General features: G+C 37.6%; 5 protein-coding genes across 7 annotated transcripts; 3 read left to right on the forward strand and 2 right to left on the reverse strand.

Moving 5' to 3' along the window:
* The first annotated feature begins 50 nt into the window (after window positions 1-50).
* On the forward strand, window positions 51-3126 carry LOC113743642 (EH domain-containing protein 1-like). The gene is made up of 6 exons (XM_027271689.2): window positions 51-1036; window positions 1126-1165; window positions 1267-1331; window positions 1854-1967; window positions 2076-2179; window positions 2273-3126. The coding sequence occupies exons 1-5, from the start codon at window positions 1010-1012 to the stop codon at window positions 2151-2153; spliced, it is 324 nt and encodes a 107-aa protein (XP_027127490.1). The 5' UTR covers window positions 51-1009; the 3' UTR covers window positions 2154-2179; window positions 2273-3126.
* Window positions 3127-6523: 3397 nt separating this feature from the next.
* LOC113743195 (grpE protein homolog 2, mitochondrial-like) lies at window positions 6524-9682 on the forward strand. 2 transcript variants are annotated; one of them, XM_027271151.2, is made up of 6 exons: window positions 6527-6837; window positions 7489-7729; window positions 7817-8010; window positions 8366-8533; window positions 8698-8826; window positions 9208-9682. In XM_027271151.2, the coding sequence occupies exons 1-6, from the start codon at window positions 6691-6693 to the stop codon at window positions 9301-9303; spliced, it is 975 nt and encodes a 324-aa protein (XP_027126952.1). In that variant the 5' UTR covers window positions 6527-6690; the 3' UTR covers window positions 9304-9682. The 2 variants fall into 2 exon arrangements, with proteins under 2 accessions (XP_027126951.1, XP_027126952.1); XM_027271150.2 differs by having other exon boundaries at window positions 6524-6837; window positions 7489-8010.
* Window positions 9683-10065: 383 nt separating this feature from the next.
* LOC113743196 (uncharacterized) lies at window positions 10066-12034 on the reverse strand. Its single transcript, XM_027271152.2, has 3 exons — window positions 11562-12034; window positions 10872-11030; window positions 10066-10381 (listed from the first exon to the last, which is right to left on the reverse strand). Exons 1-3 carry the CDS (start codon window positions 11829-11831, stop codon window positions 10331-10333), a joined length of 480 nt encoding a protein of 159 aa, XP_027126953.1. The 5' UTR covers window positions 11832-12034; the 3' UTR covers window positions 10066-10330.
* Window positions 12035-13047: 1013 nt separating this feature from the next.
* On the forward strand, window positions 13048-18064 carry LOC113688137 (trigger factor-like protein TIG, Chloroplastic). Of its 2 annotated transcripts, XM_027205814.2 has the most exons (13): window positions 13048-13404; window positions 13586-13669; window positions 13900-14028; window positions 14177-14265; window positions 14484-14667; window positions 14777-14867; window positions 15325-15479; window positions 15960-16052; window positions 16147-16239; window positions 16709-16789; window positions 16909-17058; window positions 17196-17291; window positions 17628-18064. In XM_027205814.2, exons 1-13 carry the CDS (start codon window positions 13114-13116, stop codon window positions 17703-17705), a joined length of 1614 nt encoding a protein of 537 aa, XP_027061615.1. In that variant the 5' UTR covers window positions 13048-13113; the 3' UTR covers window positions 17706-18064. The 2 variants fall into 2 exon arrangements, with proteins under 2 accessions (XP_027061615.1, XP_027061616.1); XM_027205815.2 differs by lacking the exons at window positions 17196-17291; window positions 17628-18064 and having other exon boundaries at window positions 16892-17051.
* Window positions 18065-18159: 95 nt separating this feature from the next.
* On the reverse strand, window positions 18160-22724 carry LOC113688138 (phosphatidate cytidylyltransferase 1). Its single transcript, XM_027205816.2, has 12 exons — window positions 22659-22724; window positions 21781-21909; window positions 21078-21331; window positions 20828-20979; window positions 20540-20681; window positions 19836-19992; window positions 19629-19676; window positions 19462-19548; window positions 19217-19345; window positions 19072-19128; window positions 18814-18897; window positions 18160-18553 (listed from the first exon to the last, which is right to left on the reverse strand). The coding sequence occupies exons 2-12, from the start codon at window positions 21850-21852 to the stop codon at window positions 18455-18457; spliced, it is 1281 nt and encodes a 426-aa protein (XP_027061617.1). The 5' UTR covers window positions 21853-21909; window positions 22659-22724; the 3' UTR covers window positions 18160-18454.
* Window positions 22725-26027: the final 3303 nt, after the last annotated feature.

A 26027-nucleotide genomic window follows, 5' to 3' on the forward strand; every position in this document is an offset into this window, starting at 1 on the left:
TTTTTTCTCTCTCTAGATTCTTTGCATCAGGTGTATCATTAACTGCTTAGAGGGAAAATTTTTCCTTTTTTTTTTTTCTTGAAAGAAACCTCACGAGAAAAGGTCAGAAAATTTAACTGATTCAATAGTTTGACAAATTAGTCAAATTTTTCAATAATTGAACACATTAAAACATTTTCTGTAGCAAACAGTGCAAGAGAATTCTTTATGGCATGATGTGCTATTATGCCATTCGTTTTCTCTGTGGCATGAAAAGAATCCCAGAATGCATATTTGGTTGCATCTCTGCATCTGAAAGGGTTATACCTGTCACATGAGTAATGCATCTCAAAAGTTCCAGTCCCGCAACATGCTGTTGCTGTGTCTTCAAATCCTGTATTAGGGCAACAAATTCAGAAGGCATTTTGAGATAGCGTTAACAGAAACCTGAATTACATGTCCTACAAATTTCAGGCAATTAGCTGTAATGTAGACGGTCTTCTATATTTGAAACAAATAGAGTAAGGATGATGAAGAGAAGAAACAATATGGAAAACTATAAACTGCAAAATCAAGTGGGGGAGGGGGAGGTGAGTATGCTCCTGCTTAAACTTTGTACATCATTTTATTGAGTGTCTTTTCTAGCTCAAAGATTCATCCAGTGTGAAAGAAGGATTGACCAGGTAAACTTTGGATTATGATTTATGTGATGGTGTAGAAGTCTTTATTTTCTTAATGGCAGACGTTTCTTTGGATAAGCAACATATTTTAAAATGAGAGATATTTTGTTTACATTGTTGTCTTTTGAACATTAAAGATCTCATACTATCTTGGCAAAATCTACACAGGATGAACATCCTAGAGTGAGCATTATACTAATGCTTGATTTGTAATTAATTTCTGAATTTATGCCTGATGCTTTCTGGTCCTGTCTATCTTGGAATCTACTGTATCTTTTCATATGTTAGCCTTACTATTTTAGCAAATTATAATTGTTGCAGTTGACTTTGAAAGTCTGAAACCTCCAGCAATGGAAGGGTTGGATGCGCTACTAGCTGTGAGTATACCAATGTCCTACCTAATTCTTTTTGCAAATTTCTTGGATCATTCACTGATAATTCTCCCTTTGTTATTGCATTTATGCAGAAGAAAAAGCATACACCGAAAAGTGAACTAGAACAAAATGGTGAGACTGTTATTGATCTAGCTACATATTTTGTGTTTCTTCCCTCTTTTCCTTGTTTAGAGACCTGAGTTCGTAAAGTTCATATCTGTTCTGCAATCCAGGCATTCCTCAGTTGCAGTCTTCACCATCTGCTAATTGGTTTTCTTCGTCAAAGTCTGCAAAGAAGGTGCATTGTAACAATTACTTTGTCTCTAAAGGATGAAATATTGCACTTTTTCCTATACTTTTTGCATCGATACAGTTTACACAATCCATGTTATTTAATTCTTTGCATTTTCTGTTCTCTTTATAGACTTTTATTTCTAGTGTTGGGTAAACTGTTTTACAATACTCTCTATTATGTTTCAAAGTAATGTGATGCAACGAGATGATAAACAGAATGGATTTGGGGCTGTAGAGAGGTCAGACTGGAAGATTTGATATATCTTCTGAGGACATTATCGAAGCTGCCATAGGACTCTAGTGCATGACAAGATGACGAAAAAGTTTGATATGTACCGTAGTACATCAACTAGTATGCTAGTAGGACTTGAACACTATTCCACAAAGAGCACTTCTTAATGTGCAAGAACTTGTCTCTTGATGATTAAATTTGCATCATTAACAAATGACCATTTGTTTGTAAACACACTTTACTTACTGTTTTGGGTCCTATAATGAGCTTTGCTTTTGCTTTGTGTCCTGTCAGGTGTCTCTAAGCTCTGTTACATCAATTATTGATGGATTGAAGAAGTTGTACGTCCAAAAACTGAAGCCATTGGAAGCAACATATCGTTTCAATGATTTTGTTTCCCCTTTGTTGGTGAGTCATGCATCTGCTTTGTTCTTCACTTGAGGGATTGGATATGGTTGTGATTCCATTGTCTTAATTAACTGAAATCATAGTTGACTGGATTGTTCCTTTCCCTAGACAAATAGCGATTTTGATGCTAAGCCCATGGTGATGGTTTTTGGGTCAATACTCAACTGGGAAAACAACATTCATTAAACATCTGCTCAAAACGAGTTATCCAGGTATTTAGACCTTCATGCGGAGTCTGCGTATCTACTCTAACATCTCCTCAGAAGATAGGACCTTTCTGATCATTTTATGCGTTATTTTCACAGGTGCTCTCATTGGACCAGAGAAATATCACAATTGTACAGAGAAATATCACAATTATGTTTATTTCTTGTTTGCTAACAGGTTCAGAGGGAGTTCCATCTGCCAGCGGGGGATTTTCCGAAGGTTGAACACTTTCGGGAGGCCCGAGTGGTTATAGCATTGATAAGTTCGAGAAATTGAAGCCTAAAATGATACTCCCTCCGTCCCACTTTGATAGTCCTGATTTTTTTTTCACATAGTTTAAGAAAAAGTAGTTAACTTTGTTGGAACAATCAATTTAGGTAGCTATTTTTCTAAAATACCCTCATATTAATTAGAGTACAACTTTATGGGAACTTGAATTGATGATAAAAAAAGAATCAACTCTCATTAAATGGGGTAGGTTTATAGTAACAACAACTTACATTGAATAAGGATATTTTAGGAAAATTAAAATACAATTACATTCTTCAATTGGAAAGTGGACTACAATTTGGGACAGATGAAAAAGAAAAACAGGACTATCAAAGTGGGACGGAGGGAGTACAATCTGTTGATGATATGCTTGGATACGATATCCCAGAACTTCTTAAGAATTTCCGGAATCCATATGATTGATATGCATATATCTGCTATCAAATAACAGCAGCTTTTTTTGGGTAAGAGAAATCAGAAGAATATTGCTGATGATTGGCCGCCCATACGTTCAACTTCTTCTGACGGCATGATTTATGCGGAAAACTAGGACGCTGTACACTTCGAATAGGCGAGCTAGTGTGAAATTTGCAGTGACATGAATAATTATTCAGATCGTATTGTCTTTTGATTTTCTTGGCATTCTTACAAAAATAATATATAATTCCATTTACAAAACTAATATAGTTCCTACCCAGATACTGTTACTAAACTCAGCGTTTTCAAGTACATTTCCTTTTTCTCAGATACATGGCGTAAAAGGAAACAAGAGAAATCTTAACAAAGACACAAAATTTACCAAGATTTGCCTTCTCATAATTGATGGTATTCCACTCTTCCACTGCGTAAGCGTAAGAACATACCAAAAAATATTGCTTCTCAATATTTTGTATTGAGAACATACCAAAAGATGGCTGGAGTCCGAATATGTTGTATATGTAAACGATATCATACCAAATTTACGTTATTACCGTTTCCGCCCCATTCAATAGATATTCACCTTCTCTGTGGTCACCAAATATGTCGTTTCTTAGATCGACAAAAACCCTTTTGCATCCAAAGAAGGCCTTGAAGGATCTGATGGCCAACGTAGGAGCCAAAATACACCAATTTATGATGGCTTGCAACTTCGGCAAAATTTTCAAAATCGACAGAACCTCTAATCCTCATCTTTGTGGCGAGCCCACCCCTCGTGTTTCCGTCTCTTCTCCTAGCGAAAGTGATCATGCTGATCATACACCGGCTGCAATTCATTCACCAAAGAGTGTACCACCAGTTTTCTGTCCACTTCCCATTCAATACTCAACAGATTCTAGTGGTGCCGACGACACCAAAGACGAGGAGCAGGAGGAGGAGGAGAAAGAGAGTCATGTGTTGGACTATATTGTAACGTTTCCTGACTCCGACTCCGACTCTGGTGCTGATGAATTATCGAAGGTGCCTGACGGGTGCTTGTGTCCTGATCAAGAATATACCGTAACATTTCCTGACAGTACCGACTCTGAGTCTGAATCTGATGCGGAGGAAGAGCAAGTGTTTGTCCATAAAGATCATTGCTTGAATTCTGATGATGGTGATGACCAATTTCACTTTGCGACGCCTCATCAAGAGGAGGACATGTATGCTCATCAACACTGTGGGTTCCAATGTCATCATCACGATTATCATGGGGACCGTCATCATCACGATGAAGGTTATGGGTACCAATATTATGGCTGGACAGGCTTTTACTATGTTAGACAACCTCCATTCTGATATACTACAATCTTCTTCCATTACTGACCCCCGATTTGATAACATATTATATTTTTGTTTCGGGATTTTATTGCGTTCTTGTCATCAGGTTCAGGATTGCTTGTTTGATTGAGCTACTTCATTGATTTGAAGCGTGTACTTGTGGTTTATGTCTACACACAAGGTGCTAGAAAAATTTTCTCCATTGCTTGCTTCATATGCTCTGCTCTGATCTGTTAATTTGACGTTACTAAGTGATTGTATGGGGTTTGCATGAATGCGATGACAATTTGCGGTCAGCTCTCTTCCTTCCACAGTGTCAAAACCCAAAAGATACATTCAATTTAATGTCAAATCACTGCTAAACATTATAAACAGTCAAAGGCCTCACTATAGATGCTGAAGACTCTTGCTGCACCTGAAAATATGGCGAATTTGAACGTGAAAATCTAAAATAACTTGGGTTTTGATAGTGAATGAGCATGTACTGAAACTGCACATAATATAACGTATCACGAAAATCAGAGAACAAAACAAGCCATTGAACTCCTACCAAATTCTTTTGGATTTTGAATGATTTCTGAAAAAATTCCATATGGGTTGGAAAACACCGGTATCAATTTGACCCTTTTTTCTTCTAATCTTTTTTTTTTTTTTTCATTAAATAATGAAAAGATCCTAAACCTTACACAAGGAAAGAGGAAGGTGGAGGATTTGTGACTGAAGCCTCATGATTTACCTAATTACTAATATCCTTGGTGATCCTTTAGACCTTGACATCTATTTGTTAACAATGTAGTAACAACAGAAATTTTAAAAATTCACCGAATAATATGTGTTAGCTTTAAAAAGATGGTGTACCAATTTACCTATATCTAAGAGACTGGAGCAAAACTGGTTCACAAAATTTTCTCCTGTGCTAAACTACTCCAGAACTTAACTGAGTAAATTTACCATTTCTTCCTATAAAAAGTCGAAAACTATGCATTTTTGCTCGAGCGTGCCAGCAAATCATCCATCTCTTTTCTAATAATTTCAAGAAGACTTTGAGATTTGAGATTCTTTGGATTGCATTTTTTAGAATGTTTTTGGTACATTTTAAAATGTGATATTGTGTTATAGTATTTTTTAAAATGTGATGTATGTAAAATAAAAAAATAATTTAAAAAATATAAAAAAGATATTAACAAAAAAATTCCTAAAAAGTAGCAATCTAATCGGCGCAACACAATTGAGTTTGTTTGGATAAGAGTTTTTTTTTTTTTTTTTTTCAGTTGGGGGTATCCGAGCCTGCACCCGACTAATCCCCCAACCCCGAGGAGAGTGGGCCCCACCGATCCTCAGAAAATTACCCCGGTTGCTCGAGCTCAGGGTCGAACCCCAGACCTGTCTCACCTAAAGAGGCTACACAGGCCACCCGAGCTAACCAAGGGGGGCGGATAAGAGTTTATTTGGATGATTTATTTGAGATATTTACTGTAGCACTTTTTGTGATATGATGTATATGAGATAAAAAGGTGATTGGAAAGATAAAAAGGTGATTGAAATTTGTGAAAATAAATTTTACAAACCAAATTATCTTTGTCCAAACAAACTCTATGGGACGTGCTAAAATTGGCGCCAGCCCACATTTACATCGGTGGTACGCTTATGAACTTTGTAACGCCTTTGGCCCAATCACGTCACCACAAGTTACAAGCTTCTCGATGCTTCTAATCCAACCTCTTCCTAGAACTCCAACAACTGGACGTTTCTACCCCCGTGAATCGTGTCAACCATTCGAAAATTCTCCAAGGCAAGATAGGATATTTTTTCCCTTTTTTTTTTTTTTAAATTTTACTCTGTTGATTATTCCTTTTAATTCCCAGTATGCCTACAGAAAGACTATATATTAACTTTAGTCCAACTAGTTACAACTTGGTACATGATATCATATTATCACTCACATTTTTTATTAGAGAGGATTGACAATAATTTTTTATTTTCTCATTTAATGATCCAAATCCGTTACCTCTTTTTAATAAAGAATTTTATCAATTAGACTGCTTTTTATTAGTTATATACTCTTAAGAGAGAACGAATATTTCTTACAAAAAAAAGAATATAAATATAACTATTTTAATAAATATTTTTCACGAAATCTCAAGTATACTCTCTTTTTCTTTTTTTCTTCAATTTTAGTGAGGAGAATCTTAAGAATTATTTAACGTGTTTTACTTACAGGAGTATTTGGTTTTGTAAAAGATTTTACCACATAATAATCACACAATATTTCAAAAAAAATAATTCAAGTGCAATAGAAATGAGGTTATTTTTGTCATTCAATAATAACTTCCTTCTCTCCAACCTTCCATCCTAACCTTTTCTTTCTCCCCAAGCACGCCTCTTCTCCTTGCTTTTCTATCCCTGTTTTCTCAAGGCCTTCTCCATCATCTTCCTCCTTACAGCTTTAGCCTTTTATAATCTTAACTATTTCATCCCGAATTTTGCCCGAGAATCCCAACTTTCAGTCATGTTGGTGAGTAGAATTGCAGCTCGTTCATCTCGAACCATGGTGACTCAGTGCCGCAACTCGTTGCTTCTCTTGGCTCGCCAAGAGCAACCATTTATCCCCATTCGCTCCAGTCAATACCACTCCCTTGTCGAACCCCGAAATAAGGTCTTCTTCTGATCCAATTTTGACATTGGTTTACGTTTTTACGGGTTTTAGTGAAAAGGGTTTTGCTAGGGTTTAAGCGGTTATGTTAGTTAATTTGACCATTTGTTATTCTCTTTCCTGATGTTTGACTCTCTCAATTGTTTTGGATGATTTTATTTGATCTTTTATATGTCTTGCTGTTGTTTCTTTTGCTAAAGATTAAATTTTTATGATTCGTTTGAATATGGATAGGATTTTTCAGTTCTTTTGTTGTAAATGTTCAATTTTTGAGATTCGTAATGTTCTTGTTTTGTTTAGTTTGGAATTTTTTTAGTGTAATTGTTTGACTTGTTTATTGTTTTTCAACCTTTGCTTAGATTAAACTCTCCCTGAAAATGTAAGCTTTTAAGTTACCAAAGTTTGGCAATCACTTTTGCAGTGACGTTGTCTTGTTCTGGTAAATTCATGCACTAATCAACAGTTGTTCTTAATTATCTATTGGTGTAAAACTGTTACCTGAAGTTTTGTTACTTGATTATACTTTTTTGGTTGAAGTCTAATAATTGGTTTAAATTGGATGAATTCCACTTAGAAGGGTTCTATTTTGTGTTTTTTAAGTAGGGAGTTTATTACGAGAAAAAAGCAATAATGCAGCTTATTTTCTTGCTCCAGGTGGTTTCAGGACAAGTGGCTTTATTACATCGCTCCTTTCTGAATGGATCTCCATTTCAACTGTTTGGTTTTTCATCATCTGCTTCCCCGCAACATAATGAGAAGGATACAGCACAACCCGGAGCAGAAAATGGAAGTGATGCTGCTGCTGCAGGAACAAGTACAGAAACAGAAGTTCATGATAAAACTGAAGCATCAGCTTCTACGGATTCTCAAGTTAAGGACGAAAAAGATGTATCAGGTTCTAATGTGGAGCCTAACTCTATCACATCACAATCTGTCAAAAGAAGGAGAAGAAAAACTAAATGGTTTTCATTTTCTAATTCAGATTCAGATTCAGAGGGTGATCTCTCGCGGGATGACCTCGTGAAACTTGTGGCGGAGAAGGAAGAACAATTGAAGATCAAGCACGAAGAGTTGCAGAAATTGCAAGATAAAGCTCTTCGTACTTATGCTGACATGCAAAATTCCATGGATAGGACAAAACGTGATGCAGAAAACCTGAAAAAATTTGCCGTTCAGGTTTATAACAACGATATTTAGTTTATCTCACATGCATCAGTGTTATCTTATGCACAGCAAACCTGTTTCAAATCCCCCCCCCCTCCCCAAAAAAAAAAAAAACACCCTTTCTTATGTATGCTGAAAAATTATGTCAAAACATCCTGTATGACTAGCCATAGCACATTAATTTTTAGCTCCACTCAGATGGATCGCTTTTCTGCAAAAAAACAAATAATAATGCAAGACTAGGAAGTCCCAAAAAAATTCTTCAAGCTGGGAAACCAGCCAAGCTGTGTAGACATTGTGTAGAATTCTTGAAGTACAGTTTTTGTATGTAGAAGTACTGATTCTGTTTATTTGGGTATTGTCATAGGATTTTGCCAAGAACTTATTGGACGTTGCGGATAATCTTAGTAGGGCTTCTTTGGCTGTGAAAGACAATTTCTTGAAGATTGATGCATCCAAAGATGCTGTTGGAGCTGTGCCACTTCTAAAAACACTTCTGCAAGGTGTTGAAATGACTGAAAAACAGCTGGCTGAGGTCTGATTTTCTTGCCCTAAGCAATGTACATGTAGTTTCCCTCTTACGTCACCATAGTATGTTATGGATTGGAGTAGTGAATGATTACCATATCACATGGTCTATAGTGTGTTAACCTCATTGCCTTATCAGTTAAAAATATATCGATTAATTATCACTTTCAGGTATTCAAAAAATATGGATTGCAAAAATATGATCCGGTAGATGAAGAATTTGATCCACATAGGCATAATGCCGTTTTTCAAGTACCAGATCCTTCCAAGCCTCCCAACACTGTTGCAGTTGTTTTGAAGGTAACTTTTATATATCAATTTTGCCCCTTCCATGAATTTAATATGGTTTCATGAACTGCAGGAGGGGAAGTTTGACAATTTTGGTCTGATTTGAAGAATTCTCAATTTAGATATAGATATGAATGTTCGTTTAGACAGATGAACAAGTTATTGTCATATGGTGCCTGACATCATGAGTGCATTTAACCCTCTACATATTTGTTTCGTTTTGGAAATTTATTTTGGTCAATTAGTATTACAGCAGCTATTATTATTAGACTAGGAAGCAGAAGTATCATTGGAGTGATGTTTACTTCCGTAGGTTCCCGTTTTATCTTAACTACTTATGTCGCACGCTTCCTGAAGGAGTGAAGGATGTTATATCTGTATTTGATCGTGCAGGCCGGATACAAGTTACATGACCGGGTCATTCGGCCAGCAGAAGTTGGTGTGACACGGGCTGTGGAAAACGATGCAGAACAAAGCTCCGAAACCTGATCAAAATGTATAGCTTACTGCATGCATAGTCCTTGAGCTTGTCTGAAGAAGATCAATGCCATGGGGTTCCAGTCCTATAAGCTCAATCTAATCTTTTCCATTTTAGGGGATAGATCGTAATTTCTTTCCTGTTTTCAGCTTTCATTTATTGTGACGTTGCAGAGATGGCGCCACTAGGAGCAGCAGTGTCTAAATCTTAAGCTCTGTGACGGGATTTTTTTTTTTTTCGGAAGTTTTGTAACAGGAATTTTGATTAGAGGGATAAACATTTTTGCTCCTAGTTGCTTTTTCCCGTCAACTCGATGGATCGTTGATGGCGGAGCTATTTATCGGCGAGCAAACTTTGCCTGGGCAATGGGTACTGAGGGTTCAAATTCAACACTGGCAAGTATCTTTAATTCAATGATTACTATTAAGGTAACTTCTGATATATCAATAGTCTGAGTCAAACAAATACACGAGGAGGGAACTCACAATGGTAAACGGGACAGCGGGATTAGCATCAGGGTTCGCTCGAAGTCCCTCTGAAATCGTTGTCGCCGACAAAGGTTGTCACGGCTAAAAAGTGGGGGAAAAAAATTAGAAAGACAATATAAATCCGTTGGCCCGTATGCTTAATTAGCCGAGACAGGGCATTGCCCGAGTCAGTCTAGGACTAGGCGGTGATATTGATTTCTGACCCATTCTCTTCTATTGATGAGTACGAGAGGACTCCGCCTAGTGGTGCACAAAGCACATCCATGGATGTTTGGAAACAAGGGGTGTAGAAAACTTAGAGATATTTACTGCTGATTTTCCCTGAAACCGACCCAGCAGTACACATGCCAAACATGGAGCTTAATAGCAGAAGGTTTAAGTGGAGCATAATTACAAGAGGGAGGGGCTTCGAGGTGATGCATACTCTCTCTCAGTTCATAGTCCTCAATGCAAGTGAAATTAACTTTCGAAAAAGGCCATCTAAAGTGCTCAGATCTTCTCATACAGTAAACTGCTCTCCCAATTACTCCGTCATAATGGCTTCTTTAAGTCAAAGCTGCAAATCCAAATTCTCAAAATATGCGTGGTCCTCACCAGGTTCCTGCATCAGAGAAGGGGAGATCACGATGAAAGTCATAGCAGCTACCTCTGGAAAGTGATCAATCTCGAAAGGCGCGTTATTAGGGACTGATATCAGTCTTGACATGTTTTTTCTACCATTCAGCAGTGTCAAATGTATACCTTTTACACAAAATGATACTCTCCACTATTATAGAATCAGGTCTAAATTCTACCGTAGAGAATACGCGTTCTTGTACTAAATTTTTACTTCCTTCTTGATCATTTTGCCCCTCATGTGCGAGGATACTTGGGTCTCATAAGGCAGTTATTCAAGTATATGGTAATGCTGATATACAAGTCCTTCATCAAATGCAAATGTAGGAAAATGCAGCTTCTTCTGTCTTCAGTTGACAGAATACAGACAGACAGACAATGATCTAAATGTATGGAGGGTCAACAAAATCTGTAACAGAGACCTGAGGGTTATGAGCTAAGAAACAAAACAGAAAGCAGATTTTAAAATGAGTCACCTTCATTTCTTCCACGAAATTATCATTAAAGTGCGGCTTCTCAAAGGGCATATCAATAGTCATTATCACATCTGCTCTAGATTGGTTCTTTTCAATTCTTGCAGCATCATCGTCCAGCCTTTCGACAGCTTCTTTCTTCTTTTCTTCGAACGCAATAACCTAAAAGGTTAAAGGTCACAGAATATGGATCAATGTAGATAGTAATAGGCCTAAATTCTGCTTTCCTTTCCAAGTTTTTTTTGGTTCACATCAAATTCTTCTTGCACTGCTTTGCCTCGCAATTTTCCTCGCTTATAAGCATCAACATCTTCAATGAGATGTCAATCACAAGCTCAAAACTTTTTCAAAACGATCAGGTGAGGAGACATTAATTTGATGAAGGGGAAAAGAAAAAAAAAACTGAAGAAATGGTTTCCTGTTTTCGCACGTTGAAAACTTACACCAAGAGACTTTTCTTTTTCCCATCTCTCCTTCTGGCTGGGCTTTTGGCTTCCCTTGTCCCCTAGGTTAAACTAAGCGATTCCGAAGTAACAGAGAGTTAAGAGACGGTATAATAATCCCATTTCAAAACCATGCCTAACCATCAGAAGGCCAGAACCACTAGAAACATTGATCAACCCAGAGAAAAGAAGGAAATAAGCTTCAAAACATAAAAAATAAGAAGTAAAGAGGGTGAGAAATGGGCCATACCGGGGTGTAGCGGAACTTGCGCTTAGAGGGCTCCGACGACTCACCGGAGCTGTTTAGCGGGGTCCAGCGGCAGAGGAGGAGGCTAGGTGCGTCCTGCTCCTGGTGCTGGTGGCCACGCTTGCCGGCGACGGCATTGTCCTTGTTGGGCTCTGAAGGAACCCACTTCCTCTTCCATTTTCGGACAGGGCCGGTGAAGACTGGAGCAGATGGAGCTGGGCCTAATCCGTATCTGGAATAAAACCGGCTGAGCCGCTGCCCAGTTCCTTCCATTGGAAAAGCTCTATGATTTTTCAGTTTTTGTTTTTTTGTTTGGTTGGGTCTGTTTTCTCTTTCTTTGCGACTGCGATTGATGAACAGAGGAGGATGAGAGATGTTTTTTAGGTTCTCTTTCTATGGGTGGCTGGTGATCGCGGCGGAGTAAGCAAGCAAAGCCTGCAAAGGTTCCATTTCACCAGTTTTCAGACTTCAGTCTTGAAAAGATCTTTAAAAAAATACAAAAACGAAAAACGAAAAGCGACGTCGTATATCAGTACGGAAATAATGATCTGCATTGCAGCTTGCCCCGTTAGCGGGGGCCACCTGGTACCGTTTTGCTATTCCACCCTCCAGTTGTCCTGTCCACTTGTCCTCCCTTCCAATGGCAGTGTTGCAACTTCGCATGCAGGTAGGGACTACTGACTGCTGACTAGGGAGGATGTTTGGTTTCGTACGTTAACGAGGTTGAAGTTACTGGGGCATAGGGCTATTAAATAAAACGAGCAACTTGAAAACTCTCAGTTTAGTTGGACTTGATAAACCTCGAATCAGGCTCATTAATTTTCGTAAATCAATCAAATTTGAATTAAAAATTTATTCGATTAATTAATGATTCGCGTAAGTTCGAACCATTTAATATTTGAGTAGGCCGCTTGAATTTGATATGAAAGGGTATATATGTCATTTTATAAATTAAAAGAATAAAAATTAAAAATTATATATTTTTATGGTGATTAATTCGTACGATCTCGACTAGTTTGCGATAAATTAGTCGAGCTCGAATTCGAACTTGAATCACATGTCTTATTTGTCAAGTCAAGTTCGAGTATATTTTAAAACTCGTTCACTAAATCGAGCGAGCTCGAGTCTTGACAAGTTAAGTACAAGTCGAGTTTGACAATCAAAATACTCGTTTGAATTAACACCAAACTAGGGCTTGACTTGAACTACTGGTTTGAGTTCCTTGCTATTGACCTAAACACCAGTGAAACTCCGCTAATTTAATTTCTTTATGATGTTATCGAGGCAAATTCCATCATCAAATTTCGAACAGTACTGGTGAAATTTACGAGCCTTTACTCAAGCTGGGCAATATTTGCGCTTCGCTCAGCTAGTTTACACTTTACACCGAAGATCTCCAGTTTCCTCAAAAACTAAAAAAAAAAAAATTCCTGAAATACAGAACTGTGTCGTTTAGGCCTGACCATGTCAATACCTTACTACTTGGACATCCTATCCATCATTCACTTCAAAAGCCCCGGCAGGTTAACAGTTTCGCTGTTCCACAGAGCCAAAAATGGTGCTCTATGGCACAGCAACAGCATCAACATTACTCGAATTCAAGGCCTCTCTTCTCTCCCCTTGCCCTTCTTTCAGTTCCCGACCTGTGAACCCTCTTATTCAGCCCGTCAAGAACACAATTTTGTTCCCTCCTATTAAACACGTTACTAGTAATTCACCGTCTCAGCAATTCAAGAAAATCTCAAAGACCTTTGAAGCTTCAGCTTCTACTGCTGAAGTTGATACCCTTGTTGAAAAACTTCCAGCTGATCTCAATGTTACTGAAACCGAAGAACCCAATTCTAGAGTGAGTAATCTTGTGCGCCTTTTTTTTCTCCTTACTGTATTTCTAATCTCAGTAAAAGGTGAAAACTTTATTTCTTTGTTTAGAACATCCCATACGCATGTTTTCTTTGTGTTTAATTTTTAAATGACCTCTTGAATGCTGCTAACGAGCTTTTTCTTTATCGTTGAACTCTTGCTTGCAGGTAAGGTTGAGCGTAGAAGTCCCCCCTGTTGTTTGTGAGGATTGCTACAGCAGAGTCATCCGAGAGTTCATGAAGAAGGCAAAGGTGCTTTTTGCCTTGCTTTATCAGTCTGTTAATATCTGCCAATAAATTGTTATAGTCTTTATAAGAATCTTTATCTCTGTCTGTCAAAAGAGAAGGAAGAATGAAAAAAAAGAAGCGATTTTGAGAGAAGCTCTCTGATATGTGAAATGGGAAGTGTCAAATTTGAGCTTTCCTTTGTGAATACGGCAAAACGAATTGCAAATTGATTGGTATATTGCTACTGGGTGCAGGTGCCAGGGTTTCGCCCTGGGAAGAATGTTCCAGAAAGCATTCTTATCAATTACATAGGTAAACAGAATATCCAGAAGGCTATTGTTGAGTCTATCTTGAAGAGAACCCTTCCACATGCTATGTCTTCGGTAGGTTGTCTTTTCTATTTGGTTTCATCTGTTAACGACTATTCCTAGATTATTTCTTAGCGAACATGGAATGCATAGCGCGCTTCTCTTTCTGCTGGAACTGCTCATTACTTGGTTTGCTGACTATATTTCGAATGCTATTTCACAGATGACTGGAAAAGCCTTGGAAGATTCAATTCGTATTGTGACAAAATTTTCAGAGATGGAGAATACATACTCTTCTTTGAACTCTCTGAGGTTTGTTAAAGTATTAACTTCAAGTAACTTCACCCTTGCATGTCATGTAATGGAGCTTATGAACTTAGTTGCTATTAGGTAGCTACAGCTCCCTATGGTAGAATGTTGTTATAGTATTACTGCATTCAGAGGCAAGGAAATAGTGATGGAAATTCAATACTTTCTTACTTTCATATGCATTTTTCCGTGTGCTCATGCAATTTTTTAGTGGGGTCTAGATATGACGTCATTGTTGATGTGGCGCCTGAAGTCAAATGGGTTCCTGAATATGGGTACAAGAATTTGAAGATTGTTGTAGAGATAGACAGCGAGATAGATGCCAAGAAAGCTTCTGAAGAAGAATTAAGGCGTCGCCATAAGTCTCTAGGTTCACTTAGAATTGTAACTGACAGAGGAGTAAAGGTAAAAGCATGCTTTATTTCGTAGGAATGATACATATTCCAAGTTCAGTAACTGAAATAGGTCTTCTTGCTTTCTAATGTATTGTGGACTTGAGAGTAAATTTCTACAGCTTGGGGATGTTGCTGTACTTGATATATCTGCAACAACAATAGAGGCAGATGACTCAGATGCTAAAAGCATTCCATCGGCAGAGAGTAGAGGTTTGCCCATCCTCGACCATATTTCTTCTTCAAACAATAGTTGATTATCTTCCGATCAAGATGTTATTTGTCTGTTTTAACTATATATCCTTTTTTTTTCACTTTATTTGGTTTCTGGTGCATGCCTCTACTTTTGCGATAGAAAGAAAGAACTCCCATTCCAAGATCTATCCATATATGTTCTGGTGTGAATGGACTTTATTCTCAAGTATCCCCTTAGAAATTACGTATGAAGATGCAAAGCTGTAACCATGCATCTCAAAGCTGTAACTATGAAGATGTCTGCAGTACTAAACTTTGCAGATTTCATGCTTGATGTTTTATTGCAAATAGGAGCAGTATGATGGATCAGTCTCTAGACTTCATGATTATAAAAGTTTAAGGCATTTTCTTACTGTAGTTATGAATTAAGGTTGACACTATGGTGAAATACTTAAATTTCAATATCTGTTTGTAGGTTTTCAATTTGATACAGAAGATGGAGATAGAATCCTTCCTGGTTTCCTGGAGGCGATTACTGGGATCCAACGTGGTGAAACAAAGAGCTTTCAGTATGTATTTCCTGAATCATGGGCACAAGAAAATCTTCGGGGTATTGAAGCTAAATTTACCGTGAGTCACATTCCTATTTTAAGGGTCTTTCAGATTGATGAAACTGACTAGTAAATTCATTTATTTTCTACATGATAAGCTTTGCTTATTTTCTTCTTTCGTCTTTTCATTTATGCCTTTTAGTACACAAGATGAGTTGTGAAATTCGTAACTGTTCTAGCCTGTGTAAAGCCTGAGCAATTTTGAACATACTGGTATTCATTTTTGCTGATACTAGCTGTTATTAGAACTCGCAGAGTCCCCTGAAACTTTACCAATATTGAGACAGGGTACCTTCGTGTAAAGTTTTCCTTGTTGTCAATGCATCTAACAAGTGTTATTTAATCAGTTTGACAGAATTATCAAATTGTTAGGTTAATGTTCACTTTTGATTCATCTAAACTTTATTCAATAGTTTAATATATTTCTGCATGCAACCTTATACATGATAATGGAACATTTTGAGGAAAATGATGCAGTGTAATGCTTCACTTACTCTAGGTGGAATGTAAGGAACTGTTTCATCGAGATCTACCTAATCTTGATGACTCCATTGCTGATAAGCTACTTCCTGGGTGCACTACACTGGAGGAGGTGAGCTTTTAGAGTCCTGTTGTAATTAAATTCAGGTGATTGATGTAATTGCTCATCCTTTTTTCACACTGTTACTTGCTACATGTGCCTGCAGGTCAAGAAAGCATTACTGGAGAAGTGCCTAGAAGTGGAGCAAACTGCCAAAGAACAAGCAGCAGATAATGCGATTCTTGATCGACTATGCAAGGTATTCTATACTTTGAGGCATGATGAACATTAGATATATCAGAAATATCCACTTTGACATCTTCTGGCTGCAGTTTATCCTATCCAACTTACATGTTACCCTTGCTGTTAAAGTGGACTTTATCTTGTTGATCTGTCTGCTTTTATTTCTTTTCGTTGTCTTTTTATATGTTATTCAAGTCGACATTTGATGTAGTGTGATGATGGTGTTATTTATGGCATTATAATAGCTATAAGAGAATAATCTCTCCTCCCCCTCCCTGTTCTCCTGGACTGAGGGCCATGTCACCAACTCTATGTGGTATCTAAAAGTGGGCACTTTTATTTTTTATTTTTTTACAAGTGGGCACTTAAGAGAATTTTCTTTTCAATTGAACTTTAACCATCATGACCTCAGCAGTTTGGTTATTCTCGTACCCATGTAAATTCTTCTAACTACAAGTCTAGCTATTCTCTTTGGCATTCTAAAGATGGTTGAAGTGGACATCCCTCGGTCTTTGTTTGAGGAACAAGGAAGGGAACTTTATGGAGCCCAACTTTTGCAAATGCAGGTGATTACTTCCAATCCTATTTTCTTGTAGGCCACTCTTGACTTTCTTAGAATGCTAGAAGTTGACATCATTATGCATCTAATAAACACGTATTCATTTAAGCACTGTAATTGGAGTAGGCAAATAGGCAGCTGAATGATCAACAGTTGGCATATTTATCAAGTGCCAAGGCAGTCAATGAGTTCTTGGAGAACAACAAGGAAAACATAAATCATTTGATAAAGCAGAATCTAGCTGTTGGTGACATATTTAAACGTGAAAATTTGCAGGTGCACCCTTTTATCCCCCTCTGATTCTTTCTCCGTGATATTCAAACTACTCATCCTTTGCTTATCTCGTATATTTTCATTAACCATTTAGTTTGGAAAACCTAGTGTTCATCTATGACTTCCTTCCCATGCTGCAGTTTTCAACAGAAGAGCTGGTGAAAGAAGTAAAAAACTCAATTGCCGAATTCAAAAGACATAATCAGGAATACGATGAGGAGCGTGTGAAGGAACAGGTTAGTACACTACGCAAGATGTAATCCTCATAGCCACTTTAAAAAAATTGATCTCTCTTTTAGACTAAATAGTTTGGGGTCCACAGACAAACTATGTTTTGAACTAATTGGGAAACCTTGAGAAATTTTGGTAGATAAAGGGATTCAGAGCTGAGCAATTTTCCTTTATTAGAAATTGTATAGAAAAGAAGTAAAAGGAATGTTGACGTGGTTTAATGGGCTGCTTTGCTCTGAATTCAATCTCCGGCCTGTTGAGGAACATCCTAAATCTGTGCATAAGGTGTACCAAGTGGCAAAGCTTTTACTTGCTCTTTTTCCCTTTGAAAATTCGTACAGGTGCAAGAGGTGCTGGAGGGGGCAAAAGTGCTAGAATGGCTAAGAGAAAATGCAGAAATACAATACACAACTCGGTAGATAAAAGCAATTAGAAAATAATGCATGGTTTTGGATAGCAAGGAAAGGAGATATATGTCTGTTGTGGCTTTCACTTTTAAGAACGGTCCACCTTCTGGTCGCGAACTATGAGAAGAGATGACATCTCCAATGTTTTCGGCCGGACATGCGAAGTTATTGCAAGATTCGTCTTGGACTTGCCGGTCTCAGGTCCACTGTTTTGGGGTTGTCTTTACGGAATCAGAGAAATTATAGCATTTAATGATCCGTATTGTTTAGCATTCGGGTCGTTGGACATGCGAAGCTTAATGATCCATATTGAACAAATCCCCAAGAACAGATTTTTTTTTAAAAAAAACCTGCTGCTTTCCTTTTTCCTCCTTGAGATTGCTACTCTGTTGTGAGTTCTGACCAAGCATTCAAAACCTCGGTCTCCACAAAGCAGAACCAAAAAACGTTATGACAAAGATCGAGATAGAAAATTGCAACTCGTGCAAGGTAGCACACAGTTATTCGTTTGTTTCATGTTCTTGGGGTGGTTCGGGATTGCCCCATGTCCTTAGTTTACAATAAAACGTCAGCAATCCCACCATTCTAATCTCTATTCTATTTCCTCCAAACCATGGTTGCAACCTGTAAATGGGATCCTGCCTATCTTCAAAATTGAATCCTATAACCTTGGGCAATTGGAGACGAAACAATTGAATCCTATAACCTTGAAGTTGCTTCATAGCCATTGCCAACAATTGTTATCCAAGCGAAACTGAGAATTATCTGCTCAAGGAAGTGATAAACTGCCGCTCCTCGAATATCTGACTGAGCTTCAAATAGAGTGCGTTTTGCTCCTCGAAGCTGAGATGCCGTACAATCTGCAACGCCAAAACTTCAGCATATTAGGAGTATGGACTGGGAAATCAAGTAATACTCGTGGCTGGACTAGTTTCTAATGTTTTTCCCGATTAATAATTGAATGCAATATTTTTGTAGCATGTTCGTGTTTTTTAAGATTAATGCCACAGGCAAATCTTTGGCATTGTTAACTTCCACACCGTTGTCACGAGATTGAAAACTGAAAATGAAGTATCTTCAAATCTATATGAAGTAGCTGTTCCAACAATGAGCAGTTCACCTGATCCAAGATCATCTCGACAGGATTGTCTTGGGAAGCAACGAAAGACTGGTAATAGATGTAAGCAAATATGGCCATCACCATCTGCATTGAAGGTTGGCATTGGTCATCAGTGTCCTCCGCTTGAGATCAGACGCAAGACTCCATATCGATGATGAGAAAATGCAAGGATGAAAAGAAATATAGGTATGTTTTGCACCCTTTCGTGAAAGAGGGAATTTCGAGAGAAGTGTTCAAAGACAGATTCTGGTAGCTCACCTGGCAGTCCATTCTATCAGTAAAACCTCCATGTCCAGGAATGCTGGCACCAAAATCCTGAATAACAAATGGAGGAAAAGACGGGTATGATTTCCACAATTTTTTTTTTTTTAATATCCAGAGACAATAATATAGGAATGATTACCTTGATCTTAAAAGCTCTCTTGAATCCACTCGCAAAGAAACCTCCAAAAGGTGCTATCATTGATGCAAACAAGCCCAGGCATAAAGCATGCCACTGCACGGGCAAAATGGATATCTCCTTCCATGGGAACTGCACCCATTAATTTGTTAAAACAGATTTACACTACCGTGTCTTTCAGCAAGATATTTGAGCAAGAAAGTAGTATTAAAAATTTCAATGGAAGCATTTGACAGTCTGTAAATTACCCATTCAGGAAGCAACCCAGATAATGAGTAGTAATCCGGCTTAAACAATGGACCAGGTTCACACTCGAGCCAACCGGTTGATAGATCCTGCACTTGGTTATTTTAGAATGTCATGTCATAAACCTAGTTTCCAACCATTGGGAAATGGTTTGTATGGAGAATTTCACCTTTCTTGGACAAGTAAACCACTGAAAACGGCCCATGATGTTTGCAAGCTGCATGTGAAATTTATTAGGATATATATATATAGTCACTAAGGACAAGATTTGTCTGAGAAATCCTGGAAGTCGAGAGGTAGTAAAGGCATTTAGCAGGGCAGAACATAATATTTTCTGTTTACTTTTCGTCATCATAAAGCACCAGAAGATGCTTACCAGAAATGCTGATGCCATGGTTGCAACAGATGCTCCGATAAAACCCTCCCAGGTCTTTTTTGGAGAAAGTTTGATCAGTGGTGTTCTTCCAAAGAAGAAACCAAAAAGATAAGCAGCTATATCGTTGATAGCTATAAGTGATGCAGGCAAAAGGAACCTGCATCAATCACGATGATCAACTTGTTTTTTCACTCGCATAAAGACGAACTGAAGAATTGATAGCATTGCAAATTGGCCACATAATTCTTCAGTTGAAAAGCATAAAGAGATTGAAATCTCCACAACTTTTGAAGAAATCAATATTCATCTGGATTTTATTTCCTTTTTTTTTTTTTAAAAGAGAGGTACTTTGTTTACATCCATAGGAACCCCAAATCCTATCAGCACATTTCTGGAACATCATATATAAATTTCTATAACAAAAAATGAGAAAGACCAAAAGATCAGATTTCTGTGTAACTCGGGCTTCTACTGCAGGTTCATTCATTAGGTTAGCCAAAGTCGAGCAGAAAAATAGGCATATAATGTAACTGTCTCCAGGGAATTCGTAGCTTTGCTAATCTTTGTTGTTCGACGACAATAGAGCACCTAACCAAGTGTGTTAAAAGTGATGATTCCCTCTTAAAAACTGCTGCTTCAGAAGTTCATTATGAAAGAAAAAAAAAATGCAGCGAAAAAATGAACAATTGGGGGCCCAACATTACCAGAATATTCCTTCAAAAATGTTGGCTACAGTGAACGATGACTGCATGAATACCGTAATGAGGATCATGTGTGTCCACGCATACTGACCAAACTGATATTTGTACATCTTCTTCTTCAGGGTGAGAATGAAGCACACGACTCCTGTAACATTGAGCTAAACGTTCATTTTCATAAAGAAATGTGCAAATAAAACATGAAGCCAGATGCATGCAACAATATTTAGTAACCAATCAAAGAGGAGAGAAATATAAGACCTAAGGTAAGGACTCATAACAGCATGGTCCAACCTGCAATATATAAGAAATAGCAAATGACCATCTGGTATTTTACAAGCTTGTTCACCAGCTTATAGAAGGCCCTTTCAGACGTTACAGTTTTTACAAGATGTTGACTGAGGATACGGCCGTATACATGCAGCATTGCTGTGAAGAAGAAATGCCTGGAGCAACACATCATCTTAGTTTTAGACCTTAATCTTCTGCCGCGAGGAATTAACAAGCCTTCAAAACGAGAAGGAACGCTGATTTGAATCATTACCAGTTTAGCAGCCTAAATCCTGGAAGCTGCCTTTCCTCGTTGACTCTTCTCGATAAACTGAATAGCTCTCCAGTCATGAATATTTGGATGACAACCACCATGGCACAGATATAAAGATGACCCATGTAAAGAATGAATAGTATACTTATAAGCATCCAAAACGTAGAAGCTGTGCGGATCCGCATTGATCTGTACTTGTTCTCGTCATCAACGAGTAAGTAGCTTCCGCTCAATTTGCGTACATCCGGAAAAGACTGAAGAGAGGATGAAATGTTTAGTTTTCTAAATATACCATGAAAGTTGATGAGGAATAAATGTTTTACATGGCCGAGAAAATTTTAGATCAAACGCACTCTTTGGATTAACTGCAAGCCGGGGCAATTTGATCCCCAACCTGAAGCCATAACTTAAACTTACTGTGGTGGCAAGACAAGACATGCAAAATCGTGGCTTCTCCGAAAACCAATAACAGAAGCAGAAATCCCTGTGCCTTCAACCTCATTCAATTATGACATATTGGTAGTATTGAAATGGACTAAATGACGGGATAAATGCATGAAAAGCGTAAGTTAGGAATTAAGGTATATATAGGATGGGCCTCCATTTCTTGGACGATCCTAGTACGCACAATCAAAACGTTCTCATCTCAAAGGACCTTAGAAGTTAGAAGAAACTAATAGGTTGCTATCGTTTGATCGCTCACCTCAGTTGAACGCCTACGATGACGAAATCTAGGAGTAGATGGAGAAGCAGGACCATGATCCCTCTGTGTCATCCTTCTGTATTATTTTGTTGGAAGACTTTTTTCTTTTTTTTTGCAGAGTGAATAAGCCTGACCAATAGAAGAACATCATATCATATAATGCAACAGAATCTATAAAAAGAAATGATCCAATCTGAACGACCATCTACTGAATTTGTGTGAAAACAGATTAAATTTTGAAAAGAAATTCAGCAAACGAAATATGATATTATTTTCTGTCCCTCATTGAGATCAATTCAGAGGCATCAAAGTTTTCACTACCATGTATGACCAAGTTTCCACAGACTGAGCCCGTTTCGGACCCCGTCAATTAGCAAAGTTCTTCCTGCTTAGTTTCATAAATTTACATGATTTAAGTGATTTGTGCTTTAAAAAGGACTATCCCTCTCCGCATATTTATGTTACTTGGTGAAGAAAAGGCTAATGCTGTTCAATTAAGAGTCATAACGAAAATCGTAACCCTGTATAAGACCCACCAAACAGAGCAACAGGTACCCCATACAATGAGGCAATCCGGACAAAAGAAGTCATCGTCGTATTTTGTAGTACTATTAAAACTAATCCCAAAATCTTTCTGCTGGGGGCAGGCTGCAATGATGTTATCACCTAAATATCTTGGTTGAATTTTCCTGTTTTAATGATTCCCAGCAGCGAGCAATAGATGCCTTCTGTCTCATTATGCATGGCATCATACGAGTAAAATGATTAACCAAAAAAAAAAAAAAAAGAAGGCCTGCCAGCTTAACCAACGGAGAAGTGGGAAAAGAAGCTATTCAAGAATTGCAAAAACATTAACCAAGTGACAAAAGAGAACTTACAAAAACAATGGATTTGGATTTGAGCTTCCAATACTTGCTTCTACATCACCGGATTCTCAATCAAAGAGATAGGAAGGAAAAAAAAAAAAAAACCCAATCTGCTGGAATAAAAGCTCAAGAAAAGTTGCAGGAAAAAGCGGAAAGGTTAAAGTTTGAAGAGTTAAAGTTTCCAACCAAACGGAAAAAGTCCCACTAATGACACGTGGGTTTTGGACACCGTATTGAATCCCATGAAAAAGAGCTTTCTAAAAAAAGTGTTCATGCCCAAAGCCAAGAGAAGCTAAAACCAGGTAATCATGGATCTTCATGGCAAAGTATTTTCATCGATCGGGTAGAGCAGAAAGATTGTTCAATCATTTAAGGGTCCTTCTCAATAAAGAAATAAATAAAAATTAGAAGGGTTGATTACGGTAAGCACCTTTTTGCATTGAATTGAAGCTAGTATAATTTTACTCCGCTGCCAAACTCTTCTTCCCTAATAATGTCTAATAACCCCTTTCTCTTGGAAAAGCTATTAAGACTTGAAAGGATACCATTGCCATCATACAAGTGCAACAGAACACAAACGAATTGTTCCCCGGAATTACACTCTAAATAATACATAAGCATAATTATGAAATATGTTGTATAATTTGCCACTTCATACCTCAGCAGGTGTATGGCATTGAAGGAATTGTCCTCCTTGGAAACTTTGAAATGCTGCTTGACTACATAGGTCGTGCATGTTCGAATTTTGCTGTTAATGTAAGAGTTATATTAGTGGGCGATCTCTGAAACATGTTCGTAGTAGCAGCGATCAAAGCTGAATGCTACGCCAACATATATTTATCCAAAAAACATTTATTTATCCAAAAAAAAAAAACAATGGCTTATGCTACGCCAACATATAAATGGTAATTTCTGCATCGAGAAAGTTTTGAATCCCCGTATATTTTCTTGGTACGACGGGAGCCTCTGTAAATGAGATAAAATATTATCCGGATTTATGAAGGCTTATCCAGACATAGCCCCCAAAGTGCTTTGCTAAGATTGTGAAGTTTCTGTAGTAAGCCTGTGGACGTTTTTCGGCAGTCAGGAAAAGCCTAACCTTCAATTTCATTAAAGTCCCCCACAATTCCCGGTGGGCAAAGAAAGTGCACTAAGAAATCAGAAATTGCACTTAGCATTTGGTATTTTGGATTGGTCGAGACCTACCTGATAGTAGCTAGTACTGGGTAAGAAATGTACTGCTAATAATGAGGAAATGCATGTGACGGTCCTTTCCCTTGTTTGCTGGCGGGCGGCGGCGGTGGGTTCAATGCAAGCAAACAAGTCTCCCATACATACGCACATTCATTCATTCATTCCCTGCTTAGCCATAGCATTGAGCATTCAGGGTCACATGAAAGTTGAAACACAGCTCTGCAGTCTGCACAGCACCTCCTAATTTTTTCTGCCTCAGGTTTTCCAGCTTAGCCTATTACCGAGCAGTCTTGGAGCATTAGAAAATTAATGGCTAAACCCGGTACATTAATTATACTTTAACCAAGTAACATTCTTCTTGATGACAACGTGAAACTCTCGTAAAATGTGACACGATGAGATAGAATGGCGAAAGTTGGTAGCTGAAAGCATCACTGGCTTGCACTTTGCCTTTACTTTCAGCTTTAATTTGTGGATCTAGTTTATATTTGCTTGAATCTCAATATTATTTTTTGTTAGAGGCTGTGAAGATTAATAGATTCAACTTTGACCTACTCATGGGATGATTAGGTGAACTCCTACCTTGCATGGTCAAGAAACGAGGGAAGCGGAAAGTAGTGTTAGGTTGTGTTTGGATTGCATTTTCCGTCATTTTTCATGGAAAAATTACTGTAGCGATTTGATATATGTGAGGGAAAAAGGTGATAGGGAAATGTGATCACGGAAAACGACAATATTTTCCGACGGAAACAAGCAATCCAAGCATGGCCTTATATTCCCCCACAAATTCAAACTGACTCAAGTTGATGATGCGGAAAATGAAAATACTACTACATGACATAAGTCGCAAGTGAAAAATCTCTTGTAGAATATATATATATATATATATATATATATATATATAACTTGAAAGAAAGAAAGAAACAATTAATTAATCATCATTTGCCAGTCACGGGAAAAGGGAAACTAATTAATTAGAAGTGTGATTTGTACTTTTTAATTATTTATGTGGTATGCCCTTATTGTTGGCCATAACAACTTCGAATTCTGTTTGTTTCAAAGGAATTTTTTAAAAAAAATTGTAACATTTTCTATGAACACATACTTCAATCACCTTTTTATCTCATGCATATTAAATCGTTACACTAATTTTTTTTTATAAAAAAAAAATTTTTAAAAATACAATCCAAACAAAACCAAATTTCTCCTCATTTTACAAGCCAAGCAGAAAGCTAAGTGCAGTTGATTAGCTAGGCGTCCAAGATAAGGAAAATGACAAAGAGATCACTTGATTAATAGTACAGCAATTAATTATGCGTCGGCTATCTAAGCTTCAATTTTCTTATTTAATGCTTTCCTTCGCTCTTTATGCATCATCACGGCCTCACAGGGATTATGATACAAATTGTTGTCTTTAACTGTCTCTCTCTATATATATATATTTTTTTTTGGGTCCAAAATTTAAGTTGAAAATTATCAACAGGGTGATCTGCAATTGACAGCAATATGACTTTTGCGATGGAGTGTATCCGGATAATAAAGACGTGCACAATGGTTCGTGATGACACCCGGTAATGATCGCGACTTTTGAGTTTTGCCCCCAAAATCTTATTTATTCCTCCATGCACCGTTGCTCGCACCGTGTCCATCCTTAAATTACGATATAGGCCATCGGGTTGGAAGATAATAACGTAATTGCCCTGTTCTCAGTGGCCGCATAAATGATAAATGGGATAATTCCAAAAACCTTCCCTTAACTTTTTGCCAATATCATTGGCCTTCCATGAAGTTTAAAAATATCACATACCCCCGCCCCCCTCCTTTTCATATTTTCTCAAGTACCATAGCCAATGTTTGAGGTGTTGTTTGAATAGTCTCAATTCAAATGTTCTCCGTCCTATTATTTAATTTCCAAACAAGTTGTTTATTTATGTCATTAGATATATAGCTGTGATCACAAGGCAATATAATTCGTTCTATGGATTTTTTATATACATGAATTGTTACGCATGTCACATGAAAAAGTAGTAATGCTCTTCACTCAAAATAGGAAAATGTTTGAATTGCCTAGTTTTTATAATTGTAATGATTTATATTATTTATTGATTGGTTATTGTTAATGTTTTTCCATTAAAACTATCCTAGTATTATATTATTTCAACAAAAAATTGAAGGCATATAAAAGTG

The sequence above is a fragment of the Coffea arabica genome, chromosome 5e, assembly GCF_036785885.1.
Source record: "Coffea arabica cultivar ET-39 chromosome 5e, Coffea Arabica ET-39 HiFi, whole genome shotgun sequence".
NCBI classification, from domain to species: Eukaryota; Viridiplantae; Streptophyta; class Magnoliopsida; order Gentianales; family Rubiaceae; genus Coffea; species Coffea arabica.